The sequence below is a fragment of the Podarcis erhardii genome (genome assembly GCF_964252035.2).
Source record: "Podarcis erhardii genome assembly, chromosome: 18".
In the NCBI taxonomy this organism is placed as follows: domain Eukaryota; kingdom Metazoa; phylum Chordata; class Lepidosauria; order Squamata; family Lacertidae; genus Podarcis; species Podarcis erhardii.
The window spans coordinates 3,394,209-3,417,134 of NC_138516.1; the positions used below are offsets into that span (position 1 = coordinate 3,394,209).

Sequence of the window (22,926 nt, forward strand, 5' to 3'; positions counted from 1 at the left end):
TGGAAGAAATTTAAAGACTACTTACATAAATACTGCAAAATGAATGAATGTTAGAATGATGTCGGAATGAAGTTAAGTGGTTTTAGCAGTAATGTTATAAAGGAATATGTAAAAATGGATTGTTACTAGGTGAGAATACAAAGCTATAATACATTAAGGTAAAGGATTAAGATAAAAATAAGGAAGGAAAGGATTTGCTGGATTAACTAACTGAATTGGAATACAAAAAAGGGAGGTGTGAGGAGGTCAAGGAAACAAGCAAATGAAAGACAAGACATGAAAAGATTGATTTGTTTTTAATTGTTTGTACTTTGTATTTTTTCTCTTTTTTCTCTTTTTTCCTTATTTTGTAACCTTTTTGAAACTTCAATAAATATCTTTAAAAAACAACAACAAAGAGTCGGCGAACAAAACACAGGATCAAAATTCAGGCCGCCACCGGCGAAGTCAGTCCTCTGTTCTTTTCTCCGGTTACAACCTCCCTGATTTCAGAATGGGGGGAGAGTCACATTTATAAGCCCCCCCCCCCATGGATCAGTAAGGGCATCAGCCCCCCCCCCCATTTCAACCCAGAGGGGAGGGGAGGCCAGGAAGCAAGCCGCCCCCTCCCCTCAGCTGGAAGGGGCCGTTAAAATGGGGAGGGGTCAGAGCCACAGACTTTGTCCCCTAAGCTATTGGTCTGAAGCTCAACATCCAAAAAACGTAGATCCTGGCCACTGGTCCCCTCACCTCCTGGCAAATAGAAGGGGAAGAAATGGAGGCAGGGAGAGATTTTACTTTCTTGGGCTCCATGATCACTGCAGATGGTGACAGCAGTCACGAAATTAAAAGACGCCTGCTTCTTGGGAGAAAAGCAATGACAAACCTGGACAGCATCTTAAAAAGCAGAGACATCACCTTGCCAACAAGGGTCCGTATAGTTCAAGCTCTGGTTTTCCCAGGAGTGATGGATGGAAGTGAGAGCTGGGCCATCAAGAAGAATGGATGCTTTTGAATTCTGGTGCTGGAGGGGTTCTGTTTGTCTTTAAAAGGGGGGTCCAACTCTGTTACTCCCCCCCCCATTTCCCCCATGCGCCTCCCGCTGCCGACCACGCTGAGGACTCAGCCCCCCCCTTCAGCTGCCTCCTTCCTCCAGCTGCTTCTGGCGCCCTCGCTCCGCCTCCCTCTGCCAGGCCACGCCCCTTACAGGCCCCCCGTCTTGGCCAATCAGCGCGGGGCAAGGGCGAAGGGCGGGGCGGGCGAGGCAAGCGGGAAGGGAGGGGAGGGGAGGCTCCTGTGCTCGCGAGAGTGGCAGGCCGCCTACGCCAATCCGGGCGAGCCATTGTGAAAGGAGGCGGGGAGAGTGGAGCTGGGGAAGGCAAGAGGTGGGCGGGGCTTAGTGGGGAGTGGTCACGCCCACTGGGAGGGTCAAGGCAAAGCTGGGAGGAGCCTCTGGCCGGACTTATTTCATTATTATTACTAATATTAATGAGTAATGAAGTATGAATTTGGGGGAAGAGGAATACATTACATTAGTGTGCGATCACTGCATTACTAGGATATTTCATTTCAATCAATCAGATCTTTATTACCTTAGTAGACCAGCATCAGTAGGGTAAGGTACAATCATTTACAGTCTGTAAAACGTTTTGGACAGCTAAAAAGTATTAATCACAAAGTATATATAAATCAATTTATTTATATAAATTTACAATGTACTCTGATATGAGTGTTCATTAAATCTAGAATAATAATAATAATAATAATAATAATAATAATAATAATAATAGGTGTTGCAATGGAGGAGTGCAGGGGAAAGAAAACTCCTGGCACTCATTCTTTCTTGCTACAGAATTAAAAGATTTCTCTCCTTTTCTCCTTCTTTTTCTCTTGGGTGGTGTGTTCAGCGGTCTCCCTCAGGGGAAACAGGGTCCCCCCCCCGGAGGAAATGGACTGATCGGAACCTGGCTGTGACATCGGCTCAGAATCCCAACCTCACTTGGCAGTTGAGACCAACCCCTGCCTTGATCAGCAGCCTTTGGGTGCCTTATCTGCAACTGCAAAGTGAGAAGATTGACGCCTGGGAAAATGGTGAGGGGACCAGCAGGAAACTGCTAAGGGAGTTTGGAGTCCTTTTTTTCTGTTGCAGTTGCAGAGAAAGGAGGTTGGGGGATTGGGGGCCGCCCCAGGTGTCATCACTGAGGGGGGTGGCAAAAGGACAAAAAGCCGAGTTTAAAATAAAAATAAAAATTGGGCTCACCAAACCTTTTAGTTGAGTCAAAAAACATGGCTGGCACTGGGCGCCACACCGTGGGGGCTGGCAATTACCGGGGGGGGGGCTGTAGAGTGCCTGATCCTAGCGTCTCTCCTGGGAGTGACATGGTGGCTTGGGCCCCTGCAGGCTGGGCGCTGCCTGAAACACCAGCGTGGGGCTTGCGTCTGCCCTCTGCCTCTCCCTCAGCCGCCCTACAGCTGAGGGGGAGGCAGCAGATAGGCTCCAGGTAGCGCCCCCCCGCCTGCAAAACCCCCGCGTTGAACTGGGCACCCGAGCGGCTGGCTATGCCGCTGTTCTGTTGTTTCAATTATGGGTGCCTTGAGAGTTAATGTGCTGTGCTTGCTGCCCCACTCGTCCTGATGGACCAGTCCCCCATGGCACCAGGGCTGTAGGTCTTCCCTGGCTAGCTACTCAATGTGGGCAGGAGAGTTTGCCTTCTGGGTTCCTGTCTCATTTTGGGCTGCTCTCGGACTTCCGGGTTGGCGCCTCCGGCAATGGCTGAATTCCTCTGATCGGGAGGCATTTGCCTCGTGGAAATCTGGATCTGGCCGCCATGGCGAAGGCGGAGACCCACTAAAAATCACCGGCGGGTGAAGCCTGTGAACCTGGGATTCGGCTGGCACCTTTTGCGCCTCCCCCACTCGTGGGGAAACCCGGTTTCGGGGTTCCGGAGCAACGTGGGGTGAGTGTCAGGGTGCTTCGAATTGACTGCTTCTTCCACGGAGCGAAGCCGCATAGCTGTTGCCAGAGAGCGCTGACTTTTTCCTGTGGACAATTTGATCTTAAAGCAACTACCTGTGAGTAGAGCGGAGAATTGGATTTTTAAACGTCTTAATTTGACACCGAAACGGGGAGGTTCAAAACAGGAAGTCCGCCTTCCCCTTTTGTAAATAGATCACAGCAAAGAGACTGTAAGCTAAAGTCTTGTAAAGCCTATTGTAAAGGACTAAATTTCCATCGGTAGAAAACATCAAACCCCCCCCCCCCCGGAAGCAGGAGAAGAGGGGGGAAGTTTTGGATTGTGTGTGCCTGCAGGAGAGAGTGAAGAAAGTCAAAATACCACCGCTCCGAACCTGAAAACGGGCTGCTAGTAAGACTGACATTTTTGGATTGGTCGTTGACAGTGAATAGAACATTCGCTGACAGCTACAGAGAGATACATTGTTTCTATTCTCTCCGTCTGCTCTTAAAAAGGAGTAAAAGTAACTGAAAATTGAAACTAACTTTATTGTTTGAACTGTGCTTAAAAGGATTGATACAAATAGAAACTGTTTCCCTCTAGAGGAAGCCTTTGAAACTATTACAAGAGCTGAGCTGGGGGAATTTCCAGCTGCAAGATAAGGCTGTGAGACTTTGGGAATGACCTTGAATCGGTTAAGAATGTCAACAGAAGAGGCCTTAGTGGCTGTATTATGTAAGATAAATGATTCATTGGAACAGCTTCACAAGAAGGTGGATTTTTGGGGACAAAAGGTGAATACCAATACAGAAACTATCCAGAAATTGACACAGGAATCCACTTTGACTTGGCAAACTGCGGAGAAGGCTAGGGAGAAAGCTGTTGCCGTTGAACCTAAAGTAACACAATTGGAGAGAGAAAGAGTCCCAGCCTCATACATGCAATTTGATGATCATAAGTTGATGCCTGTTATGATTGAATCTAAAGGAAAACAGACTTTGAGGATCAGAGCCCTGCCTGAACTGGAGAGGGAAGGTTTGATGGACTTTCTTACACAGGAATCTGCTGATTTTTGGGACCTGGAATTGGGCCAAGAAGAGACTAAAATTGTGAGGGTTTTCAGACTTTACCAGAAGAACTTAGAAGAACAACAGTCAAGAGTGGAAATTTTGAAAGACGTCCTGAAATACCTTTTGGATCTTAGGTTTAACTATGGAGATTTGGTTGTCCTGTCGAGATGGAATAAAATTATCTTTAGGTGGGAGTTTCCCCAAGCCCTACTCTTCAGCCTCAAAGGAAGGAAAACAAAAATAAGATCAGTAGAAGACAAAGTAAAGTTCTTGTATAAGTACGAAGAAGACCCGCAGAAGGGACTTGGAAAAGAGTTAAGAGCATCGGACAGAAGATCACCAGGTTGGTGGACTATATGGAATTGGCGGAATGGATTGGCAGAATCCGAGACCAGGGAGAAGAGACGGTGGAAGAAGATTAATGAGTGTTTGAAAAATGTTGGAATGAAGTTATACGGCTTTAGTAGAAATGTTATAAGGAATTAAGTATAGATAGATTATTAGAGTATTAAAGGGAAAATAAGGTTAAAATACGTTAAGACAATTATATGACAGAAATAGAGGAAGATGGAAAGGATTTGCTGAAATAATTAACAGAAGTGGAATACAAAAAGGGAGGTGTGAGGAGGTCGATGAAACAAGGGAATGAAAGTTAAGATATTTTTTTATATATATAAATTTTTTATTAGATTTTCACATTTTATAAAGACATACATACACAAAAAGACACAGACAAACACGTATGTAATTTCATACCCTTACTTTCTTTACCCTCTTTCTCTGACTTCCCCCCACCCCCTCTTCATACATCCCAATTTCAGAAATTATTTCAGCAAGTTCCTATCCATTATCTTACACATATTATTATTCTTATTATTGTTATTTTTTTAAAAAAAGAAACATTTTACTTATAAACATTTAACTTTTCACTTTCCAATTCTCTTTTTCCTAAGGTCGACCCCATTTCCCTTCCATGAATTTCTCCCTTTAGTATTACTTATAAATCCATTTGGCCCGATAAAAGATTATAAAGTTTTAAAAGTTTTTATTCTCCCCTCCCTCCCTACCCCGGCTTCCGTCCCCAGAGAAGCATCCCCAAAAAGAGTTCCTAGCCCGGATTCCTCACATCCGAGGCCCTTAATTCTCTGTTAGTCTCTCTCTGCCAGTTTTGTTGGTAGTCTTTTTTGTTGGTCTTCGGATCTCGAAACAGTTCTGTCACAGTCACATCAAATTTTCTTCCATCCAAAAAGTTTAAGAGCTGTTGTTTCTGAAGATCAGGCCCATGCTTAAGAAGGAAGTCTCGATCATATTTCTTTATTCTTTTAAATTCCAGTGTTCCAAGTAATCCAGGGGCTTCCTTCTTCATCTTTCTCATCTTTTGCAGAGTTGTAATCCAAAGATCTTCTTCTTTACTTTCTGTCAGTATAGGCTTTTGGTTGGTATTGAGTTGGTTGGTATTTTCCACTTGAACTGTCTCCCTTCCTCCTTTCCTTTCCATCCATCCTTGTGGCTCGGCTGCAGATTCTTTTTCAGGCGTGTCGTTTGTACATTCGGCAGAGTTGTTTGTTTTGGAATTCAAGGTCATGAGTTCTTTGATCATAGCCGTAGTCTGCTCTTGTAAAATTCCCACGAGAAAAAACATTTTTTCTATTTCTGCCAGTAATTTTCCCTCTGCAGGCATTGTAGTGCCTCTGGTTCCCCCTAGGGGGATTCCAATTGCTTGATAGTCCTTTTCCAACAGTCTGTTACTTTGTCCTTTATTTACTACTTTGTTTCCAACCACCTCCTTTTAAATGTATCGCTTTTAAAAGAGAGAGTTATTAGATAACAAGATTATAACTTTGGCCACTCGTTTGACAGCTCCTTTGACAGCTGTCAAACTCTTTGTTCTTTTTCCCTCCGGCAAGACGCTCCCAGGTTCAGGGGGGGGGGGGGGTTACATTAAAAGTTCCAAAATTCCTTCCTTTCTCTCCAGCACAAAATCTTCACCTGTCAAATTCATGGAAAGATCTTTTTATTTCCTGATCAGACAACAATTTTTCCACCTTAGTTCTCTGATCCTTGCTTTAGATCGTTTGTAGATAGGGGGGGGGGTGCGGACTTCCCTTTAGCACATCCCCCGGTCGTACCAAATTCAAAGCCAAGATATTTTAAGTCCAAATTCCCTTCTACTCACGGGTTGCTTGTTTTACAGTCCAAATTTCAGGAAGAAAGTTAGCGCTCTCCGGTCATGGCTCGTGGCTTCACTCCACTGAGGTAGCGGTCTACACACAGCACCACGCCGCCCTCCGTACCCCTCCGTAGCCTTTAAAAAGGCTCTTCATGAGTCGGGGGGCGCTTAAGGTGCCCACCGAGTCACCAGGTCCGCAGGCATCCGCGCCTGCGGTTTCTGAGGGTCCCCGCGTCGCTGGCGCGGCAAGACCCGTCCTCAGCGGAGCCGATTCCCTCCGGAGCTCGGAGGGAATCCGCTATTCGCGTTCGCGCTAACCCGGAAGTCCGAAAGTTAAGATATTGGTATGGTAAGAAGTGTGTTTTAAAATGTTTTTGTTTGGTTATGTTTAGTTTATTGTGTTAGTGTTGTGTTGTGTATTGTTTATATATTGTATTGTATTGGGGGTTTTTTTCTTCTCTTCTTTTTCTTCTTCTTTGTAATGTTTAAAAGCAATAAACATTTTGGGCTGCTCTCTTTCTCCTTTCTCCCTGCCACCACCACTGGGTCTCTGCCAGCAGTCAGCCATCGAAGAGGACATTTTCCATGAAAAGGACAATGAAGTAAAAGGCGAGGAGGAGTCCGCAAGACGGCTGGATCTCCTCAGTCCTGACTGGGTAGGTGGCCGTGGCCTAAGCGGTGATAGGCAGAAGGGGAGGGGGGCATATCAACCACAGGATGAAACTGTTGTTTCAGTTAGGGGTGCCTTGAGTTTTAATGTTTGGTTTGGTTTTTTAATTGCTCGTTTTTTGCATCTTTCCTTGCAGGTTCCAAGTATGTCACCCTTTTCCAGTGTTTCCTCCCTGTCCTCCCTGGATTCCCTTTGGGACTCCCTCAATGAGGTACGTAGCAGACAGAGCAGGAGGGAAGCCCTGCTGAGCTGGGCAACCCTGAGGCTGGGGAGGAGGAGGAGGAGGAGGAAGCCGGCCGGCCGTCCGTCTGGTCAGGCCACCTTCTGGACTGCTCAGGAGCAAGGGGGCAGGCAGGCAGGCAGGGGGCTGCTAAGGGTATGCTTGCTGCCCCACTTGTCCTGATGGACCAGCCCCCCATGGCGCCAGGGCTGTAGGGCTTCCCTGGCTAGCGACTTAGTGTGGGTTCCTGTCTCATTTTGGGCTGCTCTCTTTCTCCTTTCTCCCTGCCACCACCACTGGGTCTCTGCCAGCAGTCAGCCATCGAGGAGGACATTTCCCATGAAAAGGAGGAGGAAGGAAAAGGCGAGGAGGAGACCGCAAGACGGCTGGATCTCCTCAGTCCTGACTGGGTAGGTGGCCGTGGCCTAAGCGGTGATAGGCAGAAGGGGAGGGGGGCATATATACCGCAGGATGAAACTGTTGTTTCAGTTATGGGTGCCTTGAGTTTTAATGTTTGGCTTGGTTTTTTAATTGCTCGTTTTTTGCATCTTTCCTTGCAGGTTCCAAGTATGTCACCATTTTCCAGTGTTTCCTCCCTGTCCTCCCTGGAATCCCTTTGGGACTCCCTCAATGAGGTACGTAGCAGACAGAGCAGGAGGGAAGCCCTGCTGAGCTGGGCAACCCTGAGGCTGGGGAGGAGGAGGAGGAGGAAGCCAGCCGGCCAGCCGGCCGGCTGGTCAGGCCACCTTCTGGACTGCTCAGGAGCAAGGGGGCAGGCAGGCAGGCAGGGGGCTGCTAAGGGTGTGCTTGCTGCCCCACTTGTCCTGATGGACCAGCCCCCCATGGTGCCAGGGCTGTAGGGCTTCCCTGGCTAGCGACTCAATGTGGGTTCCTCTCTCATTTTGGGCTGCTCTCTTTCTCCCTTCTCCCCACCACCACCACTGGGGTCCTGTCTCTACCAGCAGTCAGCCTCTGAAGTGGCTATCAAGGAGGAAGAGCCACAAGAAGAATCAGTGAGCCCCCCAGAGGAGGACGGAGAGGACAAAGAGGACAGGGAGGACCTTGATTTGGCGTGCCCCCCACCTGGAGAACACCTGGAGGCAAGCGTAATTGAGGTCAGACGAAACATTCATTCATGACATATGAAAAGCTTCCCTGAACAGGGCTGTCTTCAGATGTCTTCTAAAAGTCAGATAGTTGTTTATTTCTTTGACATCTGGCGGGAGGGCATTCCACTGGGCGGGTGCCACTACCGAGAAGGCCCTCTGCCTGGTTCCCTGTAACTTGGCTTATCGCAGTGGGGAACCGCCAGAAGGCCCTCAGCGCTGGATCTCAGTGTCCGGGCAGAACGATGGGGGTGGAGATAATTCTCCTGGGTTGCTTTTCGTTTGGTATTTGTTTTGTAAGATAACTCTTTTGAATGCGTTTCCAGGTGGCTCCTGCCAAATGAAGTTATTAATTGCAAAGTGGGTTTGGCGATAATAAAACCATGTTGGCACTTCGCAAAGCTGGTTCTCTCTGGGGTTTTCCTGCCTCCTATACCTTCCCCCCATCCTCTTGTTCTTGGTTTTGTGTCTCGTTCAGATCTCTCCAAGGCCGGCCACATGAGAACTTGGGAGAGGAGTGTTCCCTCCTGACTACAACCCTTTCGTATAACGCCTCGCCCCCAAACAGAAAAGGAGGGATTATGACAGCCTGCCACCACACAGGCCCTTCTTCGTGTGGCACCTTCACAAATGGTCTGGAGGGCAGCAACACAAGAAGGGGCCTTTTCTGTGGTGGCTCCCACTTGCGGAATGCTCTCTCCAGGGAGGCTCATCTGGCACCTTCATTATGTATCTTTAGGTACCAAGCAAAGACGTTTCTCTAGAACAGAGCTTTCCAAACTGTGTGTCGCAGAACCTTCGTGCTCCTCCCAGGGCTGGAAAAGGGCTAGTTGAACTGAATCCCTGTCTTGCGAAATGAGGCATGTCTCCAAAGTGTGTCACCAACATGGAAAGTTCTGCTCTAGAACCAGCCTTTGGCTAATTGAACAATGCATGGCCTTTTCAACATGGCTTATGACTTCGTTTTTGTTTTTAATACATATGTTGTGTTTTTATTTTGTATTTTTATGCTGTAAGCCACCCTGAGAGCTTCAGATGAAGGACAGCATACGGATTTAATCAATCAACTGTTTGTTTGTTTGTTTGTTTGTTTGTTTGTTTGTTTGTTTGGATTGATTGATTGATTGATTGATTGATTGATTAATGCTTGTGGCATTTTCCCAGAATCTGGAGGTGAATTGTTTACTTTTCTCACAGGACTGCGAGGAAGAGAGGCCCCGGAAGACCCCCAACTGCCTGGCTTCCATCATCTCCCGGATTCGCAAGATCTTCAGAAGAGCGCCGCCGCCAGCACCACCAGTGCCACCGGGGCAACCCAGTACAAGAGCCAGCAGCGGGGCGCAGGCAGAACGGAGGCCACTCTGCACGCGGCTCAGGCGCTGGATGCGGCAGCATCGCAGCTGTGTCCACCCCGAACCAAGGTGAGGAGGAGTTGGGAGACTTGCACTGATCCGCCCGGGGGGATTTTGTCAGCCCCCCCCAAGGGATGACACTCGGGGCAATACCCCACCCGCACCCCACCTTCCTCCGCCAGTGATGGCAGGGGAAGTAGCACCTGGAGGCGCCCGAGTCCCTGAGGGACATTTTCTTTTTGTTGTCTTTGCACAGGTCTTAATCCTTGTAGTCCCAATTGGAGCCAGCCCCAATCCTAGAGCCTGTCACCTTTTGTGATGGTGGAGCAGAACAGAGAAGATAGCGGGCAAATAGTGGACAGGGAAGGAGAAGTGCGAGAGAACGACAGCGTCTGCGGTGGCGGAGGAGAAGGAGAAGGCAGGACTGAGAGGGAAACGATCCTGGAAGGTGGCTGGAAAAGAAAGGGCAATATGGCGTAGAAAAACTGCTAGCTCATGCTGCCCACGCCCAAAGGAGGAGGAAGGAAAGGAGAAAAGCAAGTGAGCATTACTTCCGGGTTTTGCCATTTGCGCATGCGCAGACGCTCAAAATGATGTCACGCGCATGTATGGAAGCATCGAATCGCGACCAGCACACGGGCAGACGTGGGTTGCGTTCGCTTCAGGATGCAAAGGGGGCTCCGGAACGGATCCTGTTTGCATCCAGAGGTACCACTGTATACTAATGGGAGACTTAAATGGAGTTACATCGTTAGAGATGGGAGTTATTTGCCCAATCAAGTGGAGCAGGGATTTTATGAAACAGATCAAACAAACAAATAAATAAATATTGATAAAAAATAATAAAGCTGCTAGAATGCTAGCCTGGCTTGTGTGGAGACAATTTGTTTATGAGTAGAGATGTTTCTGCTCAAAGGCGGGGAGCAAGTTGGTTCCATGTGCAACAGAAGCTCACCTTCCCTAGAACATGTCGAAGGGCAAAAGGTTTAAGGCTCAGAGCAACCTTTCTCCCCTCCGCCAACCCCAGAGAGCTTCCCTCTGTTGGAGAAGCCTTTCAAAGATGGGGTGGAAATTCACTTGAAGTGGCTTCGAAGCCACCAAGGCAGTACTTCCCTTCAGGGGGAGAACCAGAAGAGAGTGGCAGGAATCAAGCAGCCCAGACCCAGCCAAAGGGGCCAGAGGGTGGGCTTGAGAAAACCCTCCCCATCGCAGGCTCCACCAGTCTCAGTCTCTAGCAGCCTCCAGGAAACAAGATCCCACCACCATGTATCCCGTTCACAGTACTGAGGATTCTCAGCATTCTCCATTTATTCCTTCATATTTATTTACTTATTGAATCTATATACCGCCCTATGCCTGGAGGCCTCAGAGAGCAAAATCAAAATATAAAACCACAATATATATAACCAAAATAAAAACAACAACCCAGTAACAGCCTCAGCCCTCCCCAAAAAAACCCACATTTTAAAAGGGCTTAGGATGCCTGGGATACAAGGCTGGGACTCCTTCATCTGGCTGTTGTCCATCCCTGACTCTCCCACCTCTTCTTAAAAACCTCCAATGAATCATAGAATGGGAGATTTGGAAAGGGACCCCAAGGTCCTCTGGTCCAACCCTCTGCAATGCAGGAATCTCAGCTGAAGAATCCCAACAGATGGCCATCCAAACTCTGCTTCAAAACCTCCAAGGAAGGAGCGTCCATGGTCAGATCCAGCTCCTTCTTTCGTGGTCTTGAGCAAAGTTCAGGCCAAACTTCCAACTCCCAAACACACCCCTTGACTTCTGTTCAACATGTTTTTCTCCAGCTCTGCACCTGCCACTTGAGCCATTCAAGACTTCAGAAAGTTATTGTGGTGAAACTTATTCCACTTGGAATAATCAAAATTATAGTCATCTCATCTTCTGAAAGCTCAGGAGATATTTCTGGAGATTACATCAGCCTCAGAAAGTAGCATGACAATATTAATTGCGCTGTGTCTGGGAAAGAAAAAGTTGGTGCAGAGAATCTTTCCTGTGTTGGAGACAGACTGAGTCAAGATGCAGAGCTGGCGAAAGAGGGGTGTGCCTGCCTTGTGCTTCCTAGTTCCGAAGGTAGAGTTGAAAACCACCCAGATTGGGAAAGCCCAGGCAGTCTGGCCTTGCAAGAGTCTTTGGGTTCTTCTGCTTTGCCTCCTTGGCAGGTAAGAGGAGGAGGAGGAGGCAGAGCCAGAATGAGATCCCTGCTCCTTCTGTTGCTGCTTCTGTTGCTCATGATGCCCTTTGGAGTCTGCAGGAACCACAAGGCGAAATGCCCCTTGAATCTGGTCAGGGATGAAACGGATGCTCGCAATTACTACCGGCCTGGACACTTTCTCATCAGTGGGATCATATTTCCAAAACGCCTTCTTAAGACAACTCCATACAGCTTTACTCAGACACCCTTCGTCAGGAATGAAGTGTATGTAAGATCATATGCGGCTGGGTTTCATGGTCCTCCAGTCCTTGCAATGGTTGTAATAGGAAATAGCCCCTTTCTCAGGGCTGGGGAGCCAAGGGTTGATGTTGCAGGACTGCCCTGCCCTGACCATTGATCTTGCTGGCTGGGGCTGATGGGAGCTGGGGGGTCCAGGAGAAGATTCCACACAAACCTCTCCAATTTCCTTGTTCCCTCTGTCTTCCTAAGTAAAACAATCCTGTACCTATTCCTCTGTGTTGCTTTTAGAAGAATGCAAGAAATCTGGTAAGGGTTCAAAAGGATGCAATGAATTTCCCCACCTGCAGGATGCCATGAAACTCAGTGAATTTCCAAGGCTCAAAGGTTTTATTCAATATTATTCTATTTGGACAATTCATAAACTGTCATTAAGGAATGCTACAGTTTTGCACATGGAATTTTGAGAACCTCTGGGTGACCTTTGGTGGCTGAAGAGCAGGAAAGATGTGCTTTAATTGAAGGATAAATAAAATAATATGTCAGGGGAGTTCCTTGTAAGTGGACTTAGATCTCTAAAATATGAAAAGGAATTATTCCTTTTTTGACCGCACACAACTGGCCTCATTTCAAAGTAGTGAGGTGTTTGAGGTTTCTTCCTAAGCCAGAGGGTGGCATGAAACTCAAGCAATTTCCAAGCTGCTATGATTATTTTATGTTTATTCTATTTGGGTCATTTGTGAACAACCTTAGCACAAATCTCTTTACACAATGCAACGGGAGACCTACAGCCCAACATGGGGAAATCTGTCTCAGCTACATTTAAGGTTTCCTCCTCCAATCCCAGCACTTTCCCCTTTCTGTCATTTTTTTTAAAAAAAATTAGAAGCGTTTTAAGAAACTCCTGAAAATGGTTGGATTTTTATGGGTGAAGAACAGGAATGATATGCTTCAAATAAAATAATTATGTAAAATAATACAGACCAGGGGGTGTCCTCATTGGTGGAGTCAGCGATGAAAAATATGAGCAAAATTATAAATTTTGCTACACACACAAACCTGAAAGCCAACAGGCCTCTTTTCCAAGTCAAAGGGGACTGAGGTATTTGGTGCTTCCCCTCCTTCAATAAAATTGTCTGTTATCTACCTGTAGTCTAGCACCTTGGAAGGCACCAAAGACCACTGCAGGAAAAGCAACCTATGGAGCAGCTTCCCAGTATATCTCAAATGTTGAGAGGCACCTTCATTGCTTACTCATAGAACCACAGTAGAATAGAATCATAGAGTTGTAGAGATGGAAGGGACCCGGAGGTATCACACCTGAAGCATCCATGACACATGGTCACCTTCGGAGGGAGTCTGTTCCACTGTTGAACAGCTCTGTGTGCTGTTTGCATCATAGGTCCTGTCATGGAGCAGAGGTCTCCAAATTTTTGTTCTATGCTAGACAGGAAAAGGGTTGATATTAATGCAAAAGCATGGATGGATGGATGGATAAATATAAGTAAATAAATAAATAAATAAATAAATAAATCTAAGCGTTGTGGATCATATAATGTTTCCTTCCTCCCATTAATATGAATATCAGTTTCACTCTTTTTAAAGGATTCATTTATTGCAGGCAGTCACCTAGGTTGTCCTGGTACATGTTGTCTTTCCTGTTCACCATCCAAGAGATCAACCAGGATCTCAGCCTCTTACCCAACATCACCCTGGGCTACAACATCTATGAGAACTATTTTGATGCAGGGATGACTTCGGACGCCATGCTAGAGCTGCTTGCAGGCAGTGGATGCAATATTCCCAATTATCACTGTGGAGAACAGAATCCCCTGCTGGCTGTTCTTGAAAGAAGCAATACTGTCATCTCAAAAGTGATTTCAGCCTTGTCAGGCATCTACAAAATCCCACAGGTAACTAACTAGTGGGAGAGCATGGAGGGACAAAGAATTTCAACTCCATAAGATTCTATTTTCTCTTTGGAGGGGTCAAGTAGGGATATTTTTAAAAATGGGAAAATCCTGAGCTATGGATCATACATCCCTTTTTCAAAACTGAGCCTTCACCAACTTGTCACCTCCAGATGTTTCAGACTAAAACTCCCATCAGCGTCAGCCAGCAGAGATTTAGATATCAGTCATTACAGATAATTAAATATCTGTTATGCTGAAATTAAAGTAAATTGCTGGTCTTTTGCTTTCCTTGCTAGATCTGTCATGGTTTTACTGTCCAGTTTCTCGAAGGTAAAACCCTGTTCCCTTTTGTCTATCGGATGACTCCCAAAGAGGAAAGTCAGTACCAGGGGATTGTTGAATTGCTCCTGTATTTTGGATGGACGTGGATTGGCCTCTTCACTCCAGACAATGACAGTGGAGAAAGATTTGTGAGCGCTGTGAAACCTCTGATGCTCAGCAAAGGGATCTGCATTGCTTTATCAAAAAGAGTACCAGTAAAAGATCTAAATCAATTTATCAGGCCTGGGGAACCTTTTTTCCTATGGAGACAAGTTGGGGTATTTCTTTCCTATATAACCAGTGAACTGGATATCCTGTTGCTCATGGTAGTACACGATATCTGTGAGAAGGAAATAGGGGCAAAAGTCTGGATCACAACAGCTTTGCTAGAAAACAGAGTTGGCTTTTACATCCCTACAAATCTATTCCAGCACCTCCATGGTTCTCTGTTCTTTGCAATTGAGACTGGAATAAGGAGCAGCAAAGGTGGCAAATATAGATTGCAGACCAATTTGGGGGATTATTTCGATCAAGCATTTCAGTGTTCATATTCAAAGCATCTGTTGTCCGTGAAAGGCAGGATAAGATGCCGAGAGGAGGAGAACCTGCAGCCATTGCTCCAAGGGGACCGTGAGATAGTCCTGTCTGATGACAGCTATGGCAATTACATCAATGTTCAAGCTGTGGCTCAGGCCTTGCATGCTTCGCTTTCATCGAGATCCCAGAGGAGGCTGATGGTGGAGGAAGGAGAGCAATGGGGAACCCAAAGGCTACAGCCGTGGCAGGTATTTCCTTCCCCCTTTTGCAAACTGCAGTCCACACAGATGCTGATCTTGACCGGGGATAGACCTGTAAAATATCATAGTTACTATTAGTAATAGTAGCTTACCTTCCAACATGTCTCCGATGAAAATAGGGATGTCCCATCCCATAACGATCATTTTGCTATTTATACCCAGGGCTTTCTTCAGGGGGAACACACTGGAACTCACTTCCAGCACCTCTCAACTGGGTGCCATTTTGACCTTTGGAGGGTCTGTAGTAATAATATTAGTATTATTCTGTTTATATATCAACTTTCATCTGAAGATCACAGGGTGGTTTGCAGAATAAAAATACAAAATGAGAATAGAAAAAGCAAACGAAACAAAGAAAACAAGCAAACCAAAAGCACATTAAAATGCCCAGAGATGGTTTTGCGTGGACAGGCGGAGTCCCCAGATCCCGAGTGGTCCCCCCCGTCATGTGGAATAACGACTCTAGACAACGTGCTATGGGATTAAATTGGCCACAACTTTATTAAATTTCAAATGTGGGTAGACCTTGGCTCAGGCATTGGCCGTTCTCCCTCCCTAGTCCCCAGCCGGGGACCTAGGGAGCATCAGGGTTATCCAGTATGTGTGTGTGGGGGGGATGGGCCGGCTCTGGAGAACATATGTTCAAGCAGAGATAGCCGCCCCCGTTACGCCGCCGCCGCAGGGGAGAGCAATGACGACCTTTCAGTGTACGGCCAAAGTCTCCCTTCAGAAAACCCCTTTAACGGGGAACCCTGGTATCACCGCCGCAAAGAGGAAGATGGACTAAAGGATTCCGCCCAAGGCCTGATACCGCCAAAGTTGTGACGTTTTGCTACGGGAAAGGCGAAACCTGCCAATGCAGGGAAATTCCTTTCCGGCCCTTTAACAGCGATCTTATCGTAGCAGCACCCGCATACCTGTGGAGACAGGTTAACCTGCAAAACCTATGAAGAAAAGTTAACCTGCAAAAGAAGACGTTAACTGAGGGTGGGTAGGGTGGGAGAAGCTCTGGAGCCAAGTGAGGATTACCAATTAAGATCCACCCTCTATTGTGTGGGCAGGTAATCCCTCCCCTTACCTGGCCTGGTTTCCCTGGCAACGCTTCCCCCAGGTGGGATTGGACAACTCACTGGGGTAGGCGGGGACCTCCAGGTATCCCACCTGAGGGAAGGCAAAGCCTATGCTGATGGGGCCACTCCAGATCCAGGGCTGCACGCGTCCACGCAAAAGGCGCCCCCCGTTTTAAGTGGGGAGCGGTCATTGTCCACCCAAATCCTGGTTACAGAATAACTTTCTCGCCTGGCACCTAAAGATTTGTCACAAAGGTGTCCAGGGAGCCTCTCTGGGAGAACATCCCCCAAGCGAGGAGCCACCACAGAAAAGTCCTGTTGTCGTGCTGCCACCCTCCAGATATCTCTATTTTATATATATATATATTTATTTAAGTTTTTTTTCATTTCTTTCCAAGCTCCTGTATAGTTATTCTTAAAAATATTTATGTTTGTAGCTGTTATCCATACTCCTAAATATGAAACTTTCTTCTCAGTCATCAGTTCTGTCACATTTTCCACCAATACTTTCGTTCTACCTTTATTTAGTTTAAAACCTGCTACTTCTCCAACTTGAGAATCTGTTCAAGACCCTTGGTTTACTAGCCATGGGGTCTTCTACAGTTACCACATAGTCATCTGCAAAGGCCTTGAGTTTATATGCTTTGTAACCTACTGTTGGGACGCGGGTGGCGCTGTGGGTTAAACCAGAGAGCCTAGGACTTGCCGACCGAAGGTCGGCGGTTCAAATCCCCACAATGACGGGGTGAGCTCCCATTGCTCGGTCCCTGCTCCTGCCAACGTAGCAGTTCGAAAGCACGTCAAAGTGCAAGTAGATAAATAGGTACCGCTCTGGCAGGAAGGTAAACGGCGTTTCCATGTGCTGCTCTGGTTCGCCAGAAGTGGCTTAGTCATGCTGGCCACATGACCCGGAAGCTGTACGCCGGCTCCCTCTGCCAATAAAGCGAGATGAGCGCCGCAACCCCAGAGTTGGCCGCGACTGGACCTAATGGTCAGGGGTCCCTTTACCTTTAACCTTTGCTATCCCTTTTATTTCTTCATCTGATCTTCTACTTCTGGCCAGGGTCTCTAAAACTAAAATAATAATGGTGACTGAGGATATCCCTGTCTTGTCCCTTTCATTATTTTGAATTTTTCTGTTATTACGTTGTTTACTATCATCATAGCCTGTTAGTCAGAATAAATTGAGTCAATTCCTCCAAGTACAGTGGTACCTCGGGTTACAGACGCTTCAGGTTACAGACTCTGGCAACCCAGAAATAGTACCTCGGGTTAAGAACTTTGCTTCAGGATGAGAACAGAAATCGTGCAGCGGCAGCGGAAGGCCCCATTAGCTAAAGTGGTACCTCAGGTTAAGAACAGTGTCAGGTTAAGAACGGACCTCCAGAACAATTTAAGTTCTTAACCTGAGGTACCACTGTAATGACTCTCTGAATTTCATCATCTCTATAGTCTTCTTCGTAGAAGTCCATGAAACATAGTCAAAGGCCTTCTCTGCGTCTATAAAAATCAACACTGCTTGCTTATCATTTCTAACCGCCTGATCTTCTATTATATCAATTATATTCCTTATATTATCCTTCATCTGGCGGCCTGGTAAAAAACCAGCCTGGTCCTGATGAATTAAATCCATTAATAGCACTTTCATGTTGTTTGCCAATAGGTCTGCAAATAGCTTATAGTCATTATTTAATAGAGAAATCAGCCTATAATTTTTGACTGATAATAGATCTGCATCTTTTTTCAGAATCAGCGTAATGTAAGTATCTTAAATCTTTTAGTGGTTGTGCCAAATAATCTTTTAATTTCTTATAGTACTTTGCTGATAGCCCACCTGGCCCTGGTGTTTTCCCCATTTTGACTTGATTAATTGCCTGTTGTAGCTTCCCAGTTTCTTAATGCTGGTGCTTTCCCCTGCCATTCCAGCTTCACCCTTTCTTGAGAGAAATCCGGTGTCTGAATACTTCCAGAGGCAGGCTGTGCTTGGATGAGAACTGGGAACTACCAGGAGACTTCAATATTATGAACCGGGTGATGTTTCCCAATAAGTCTCGTGTCCTTGTGAAAATTGGGAATATAAGGAGAGTGGAATCTGCTGGCATAAAGTTCACCATTAACTCAGAAGCCATTGAGTGGAACAAGAAATTCAATAAGGTAGGGGGAATAATTGGGGGAGGGGGACTAGGAGATCCTGATTGTGCTGTTCCTTGAACAACCACTGCAGAATGACCATGTCAGGCTGACTGTCCAATAACAGCTGGAACCACCACTCCTTTCTTCAGCAGCTGAGATAGGAGTGGAATTTGGGATGCTCAAATAAAGGATATTGACCTTTCATACATGCAGAAGGATGAAAAGTAATTTATTTTAGAAATGATAATTACTGATTTATTGTATATATTTTTTAATTTGTGAGTAAGCTCACTTGTATTAAATTTGTCTTAATTTGTGGTTGATGTGGTGAAATTTGGAAAATCAATTAAAGCAATTTGGCAAAAAAAAACACCCAAAACCCCAACTCTCCTTTCAGTTTGGCATTGAACAGCAAAGCGCTTTCTCTCTCTCTCTCTCTCTCTCTGACACACACAAACACAAACACGGGAATGAACCGTGTGAGAGATTATTCGAATCCTGAAATTTGGGGGAATCACATGTCAGACCCATTGGCATTTGCTTTGAAGTTTTTTTAAGAAGGGAAACAGGTAAATGGAGAAGATGAAACAGAGTTCTGTGGCTCAAACCTCATCTGTACTGAACTAAATTTAAAGCACAAGATATTCTGGTCACCCCAATGGTCAGTGCAGGGTTGAAATTCCAGGCTGCATTCCAGAGATCATGTTCTGCAGCTAAAGGGAACTGACCGCATTAAGGGAATGGGGAGATGGCAGGCAACTGGGGATCTTGGCTGCTGGAAACAGCAACTGGGATCTCTCAGGATTCCCTGCCAGACAGACCCCTCCCCAACCTCTATGTGATCGATGTAGAGCTGTGATTATTCCCTGAATGGTTCATTGGGGGCCATAACTGCAAATCTTTGGGTAGATCAGGCTTTCCCAAACTTGGGTCCCCAGCTGTCTTTGGACTACAGTTCCCATCATCCTGAGCTGGCAAGACCGGTTGTCAGGGATCACCACCATGCTATAGAGATCGCGTTACTCCTAACTGTTCCTCTTTGTTGCACCTTCTTGTCTTTCTGGTTAGACTGTACCTCGTTCCAGGTGTACAGAAATATGTCGACCCGGATATGCCAAGGTGGTCCTAGAAGGAAAGCCTGTTTGCTGCTACGCTTGTGCTCGGTGTGCGGAAGGGACCTTCTCCGCTTGGGAAGGTGGGTGACTCCATGGGGAAAGGAATTCCTGGAGAGAGTAAACACAGGGCAGAAATTCAGTCTCACACACTTTTTGTGAGAATTCTGCAGACATAGGGGAATAGGAATCCTTCCTCGACTTCCTTAGTACAGTGGTGCCCCGCAAGACGAATGCCTCGCTAAACGAAAAACCCGCAAGACGAAAGGGTTTTCCGATTTTTTAGCGGCTTCGCAAGACGAATTTCCCTATGGGCTTGCTTCGCAAAACGAAAGCCCATAGGGAAATCTCCGGGGACAGCGGGGAACCCTCCTCCCACCGCAAGCCCCGGGAAGAGAGGAGAAGCTGCGCGCCTTCCCCTCTGTTCCCGGACCTGTCCTGAAGGCTTGCGGTGGGAGGTCCGGGAACAGAGGAGAAGGCGCGCAGCTTCTCCTCTCTTCCCGGGGCTTGCGGTGGGAGGAGGGTTTTTCCTCCCCACCGCCAACATTCAGAAGGCTGTTCTGAAGGCTGGCGTGGGAAGAAAAGCCCTTCTCCTGCCTCCAGCCTTCAGAAGAGTTCCCCGCAGGGCTCCCCAAGCTGTGAATGTCTGCCGCGCGCGAGGGGCGCTCTGCTTAAGAGCGCCCCTCAGGCGGGGCAGCAGGCTGCTATCCGCAGCTTGGAGAGCCCTGTGGGGAAGTCCGGTAGGGCTCCCCAAGCTGCAGATGTCTGCCCCACCCGAGGGGCGCTCTGCTTAAGAGCGCCCCTCGTGCGGGGCAGCAGGCTGCTATCCGCAGCTTGGAGAGCCCTGTGGGGAAGTCAGGGCTCCCCAAGCTGCAGATGTCTGCCCCGCCCGAGGGGCGCTCTGCTTAAGAGCGCCCCTCGTGCGGGGCAGCAGGCTGCTATCCGCAGCTTGGAGAGCCCTGTGGGGAAGTCCTGCAGGGCTCCCCAAGCTGCAGATGTCTGCCCCACGCGAGGGGCGCTCTGCTTCAGAGCGTCCCTCGCACCCGGCAGCAGGCTGCTATTCGCAGCCTAGGCAGCCCTGCAGGAACTCTTCTGAAGGCTGGCGGCGGGAGAAGGGCTTTTCTTCCCACCGCCAGCCTTCAGAAGGCTGTTCTGAAGCCTGGCGGTGGGGAGAAAAGTCCTCCCCCCCCCCACCAGCCTTCAGAAGAGGTCCGGGGAAAGACTGTCCCCGGACCTGGTCTGAAGGCGGTCTCCCTAGGAACGCATTAATTGATTTTCAATGCATTCCTATGGGAAACCGTGCTTCGCAAGACGAAAAACTCGCAAGAAGAAAAAACTTGCGGAACGAATTAATTTCGTCTTGCGAGGCACCACTGTATTAATCACCTTTATTACATCCAGGAAGTGAGTTGATAGGAATGACCATAAGGAAGAAATCTCTGGGGTGCAAACTGGGCAGCTGTGAGAGGAATGCCCGCAAAGCATTCCTTTTTCATTTTTTATACCAAGCCACACAAAAAGGAAATAATGTTGACACTTATCAAAAATAATGGATAGACGATGAAAAGCAGCAAATTACTAACAGCAAAAGCACACTAAAAAATAAACAAGACTTCATGTGAAAATTATTACAATATAATCTATGGACCGTTTTGATCTCACTGCTATGAACATTGCATGTCTGCATTTTAAAGGTTCAGACAAAGAGGATTAGGCAGGATCCAGTTAACAGAAGTGGAGTGGTCACTGCCTCTCAGTTTATCCTAGATCACAATGTTAATAGAGCACAGATCATTAGGGATGTAAGTGATGCTGCAGCCATTCTTTTTCTCTTCCCCAGATGCAGAACATTGCACCAAATGCTCAGAAGATCACCATTCAAACAAGGACAGAGATCAATGTGTCCCCAAGATTACCACCTTCCTGACTTATGGAGAATATTTGGGAATGGTTTTAGCTTCCATTGCCCTCTTCTTGTCCTTTACAGCAGGCATCGTTTTGGGAATCTTCATTAAATACAAGGAAACTCCCATTGTCAAAGCCAACAACCGGGACCTCTCCTACATCCTCCTCGTCTCCCTCCTGCTTTCCTTTTGGTCCTCCTTCCTCTTCATCGGGCGCCCAAGGAAAGAGACCTGCCTTCTCCGACAAATGGCCTTCAGCATCATCTTCTCAGTTGCTGTTTCTTCTGTCTTGGCAAAGACCATCACGGTGGTGCTGGCCTTCCTGGCCACAAAGCCCGGGAACAGGCTGAGGAGATGGCTGGGCAAGGGTCTGGCCAACTCCATTGTCATCTCCTGTTCTGGGGGGCAAGTTCTCATCTGCACCATCTGGCTGGGCTCTTCTCCCCCATTCCCAGAGCCCGACATGCACTCCCTGGTGGAAGAGATCGTCCTGCAATGCAACGAAGGGTCTGTGGCCATGTTTTACGTTGCCCTGGGCTACCTGGGCTTCTTGGCTGCCACCTGCTTCATGGTGGCTTTCCTAGCCAGGAAGCTGCCTGGCTCCTTCAACGAAGCCAAGCTGATCACCTTCAGCATGCTGGTCTTCTGCAGTGTTTGGGTGTCTTTTGTGCCCACCTACCTGAGCACCAAGGGCAAGTACATGGTGGCCGTGCAGATCTTCTCTATGTTGGCCTCCAGTGCTGGGCTTCTGGGCTGCATCTTCCTTCCCAAGTGCTACATTATTGTGCTGAGGCCTGAGCTGAACACAAAGGAGCACCTGACAACCAGAAATGAAGGGGGCATATGATTCTTGAAATATTCCATGTGTATGACGTCTAGAACTGCATGAAGAAAACACACCTACTTTTCCACGTTGCTGTCATGGTCCGGTCTATGGGTGATCAAAGTCCCGGTTGAGGACGTTGGGACCGGGGGCAAGACAGCGGGGTGGGAGCAGGAACGAGAGTCCAGAAGCCAGGGGTCCTAGGGTTGAGAAGCAAGGAGTCACAAAGTCAAGGTTCCAAGGATCAGGAAGCAGGGAGTCAGGGAGCCGAAGCGTAGGGAACAAGAAGCAAGAAGCCCAACACAGCAAGGCAGGGAATGTGTTGCTGTGGCAAAGAGCCGAAGGGAAATGCTGACCTTATAGCCCTTCCCTCACTGTTGCCACCAAGTGCAGTGAGTTACCAGTCAGCCTCAGCTGTGTAGCCGCACCTTGCCTCTCCAGAACAATCTCAGGAAGGCCCCAGTCCTGCAAAGCCCTACTGGTCACAGGGCCTGGCTCCTGCACGCACTCCTGACAGTTGCTCATTTTTCACCTCTGAAAGAGATTATGTTCATTCTTAGCCTAGGTTTTATGTAGTCCTGATGGTTTTGCTTTGCCAAGGACTACTATGAGTCCTGGTCTACTGCCCCCAGTCTGTAAAATATTATTATAATATTTAAAAAATATTATTTTTTAATAATTTTCTGTTTTAGGAAGTTATATTTATCTCACAACAAGATAAGCTGGAGGGAGATAGGAGTTAAGTTTTTGATTTTGAGTGCTTTGTCATCACTACCTACTAACCATATCAATTCTAATATTCAAAGATAATAATAACTGGACCTCAGTTTCCGGGCAGAACGATGGGAGTGGAGACGCTCCTTCAGGTATACCAGGCCGAGGCCATTAAGGGCTTTAAAGGTCAGCACCAACACTTTGAATT

At 47.3% G+C, this 22,926-nt stretch overlaps 3 protein-coding genes across 4 annotated transcripts in view; 2 read left to right on the forward strand and 1 right to left on the reverse strand.

Annotated features, from left to right (window-relative positions):
• The window catches only part of LOC309332886 (uncharacterized protein), a 251,246-nt gene extending 233,286 nt beyond the window's left edge, over nucleotides 1-17,960 (reverse strand). For both annotated transcript variants that reach the window (XM_081846206.1, XM_081846205.1), the window contains exon 1: nucleotides 17,867-17,960. In XM_081846206.1, coding sequence (XP_081702332.1) covers nucleotides 17,867-17,953 — 87 coding nt within the window. In that variant the 5' untranslated portion in view covers nucleotides 17,954-17,960. The remainder of the gene's footprint in view (nucleotides 1-17,866) is intronic.
• Nucleotides 6,801-8,637, forward strand: LOC309333050 (uncharacterized protein). Its single transcript, XM_081846496.1, has 5 exons — nucleotides 6,801-6,829; nucleotides 6,980-7,054; nucleotides 7,378-7,473; nucleotides 7,624-7,698; nucleotides 8,029-8,637. The coding sequence occupies exons 2-5, from the start codon at nucleotides 6,989-6,991 to the stop codon at nucleotides 8,200-8,202; spliced, it is 411 nt and encodes a 136-aa protein (XP_081702622.1). The 5' UTR covers nucleotides 6,801-6,829; nucleotides 6,980-6,988; the 3' UTR covers nucleotides 8,203-8,637.
• On the forward strand, nucleotides 10,901-22,313 carry LOC309333073 (vomeronasal type-2 receptor 26-like). The gene is made up of 7 exons (XM_081846528.1): nucleotides 10,901-11,612; nucleotides 11,702-11,958; nucleotides 13,553-13,844; nucleotides 14,141-14,950; nucleotides 17,959-18,186; nucleotides 19,234-19,360; nucleotides 21,118-22,313. The coding sequence occupies exons 1-7, from the start codon at nucleotides 11,559-11,561 to the stop codon at nucleotides 22,026-22,028; spliced, it is 2,679 nt and encodes an 892-aa protein (XP_081702654.1). The 5' UTR covers nucleotides 10,901-11,558; the 3' UTR covers nucleotides 22,029-22,313.
• The last annotated feature ends 613 nt before the right edge of the window (nucleotides 22,314-22,926 follow it).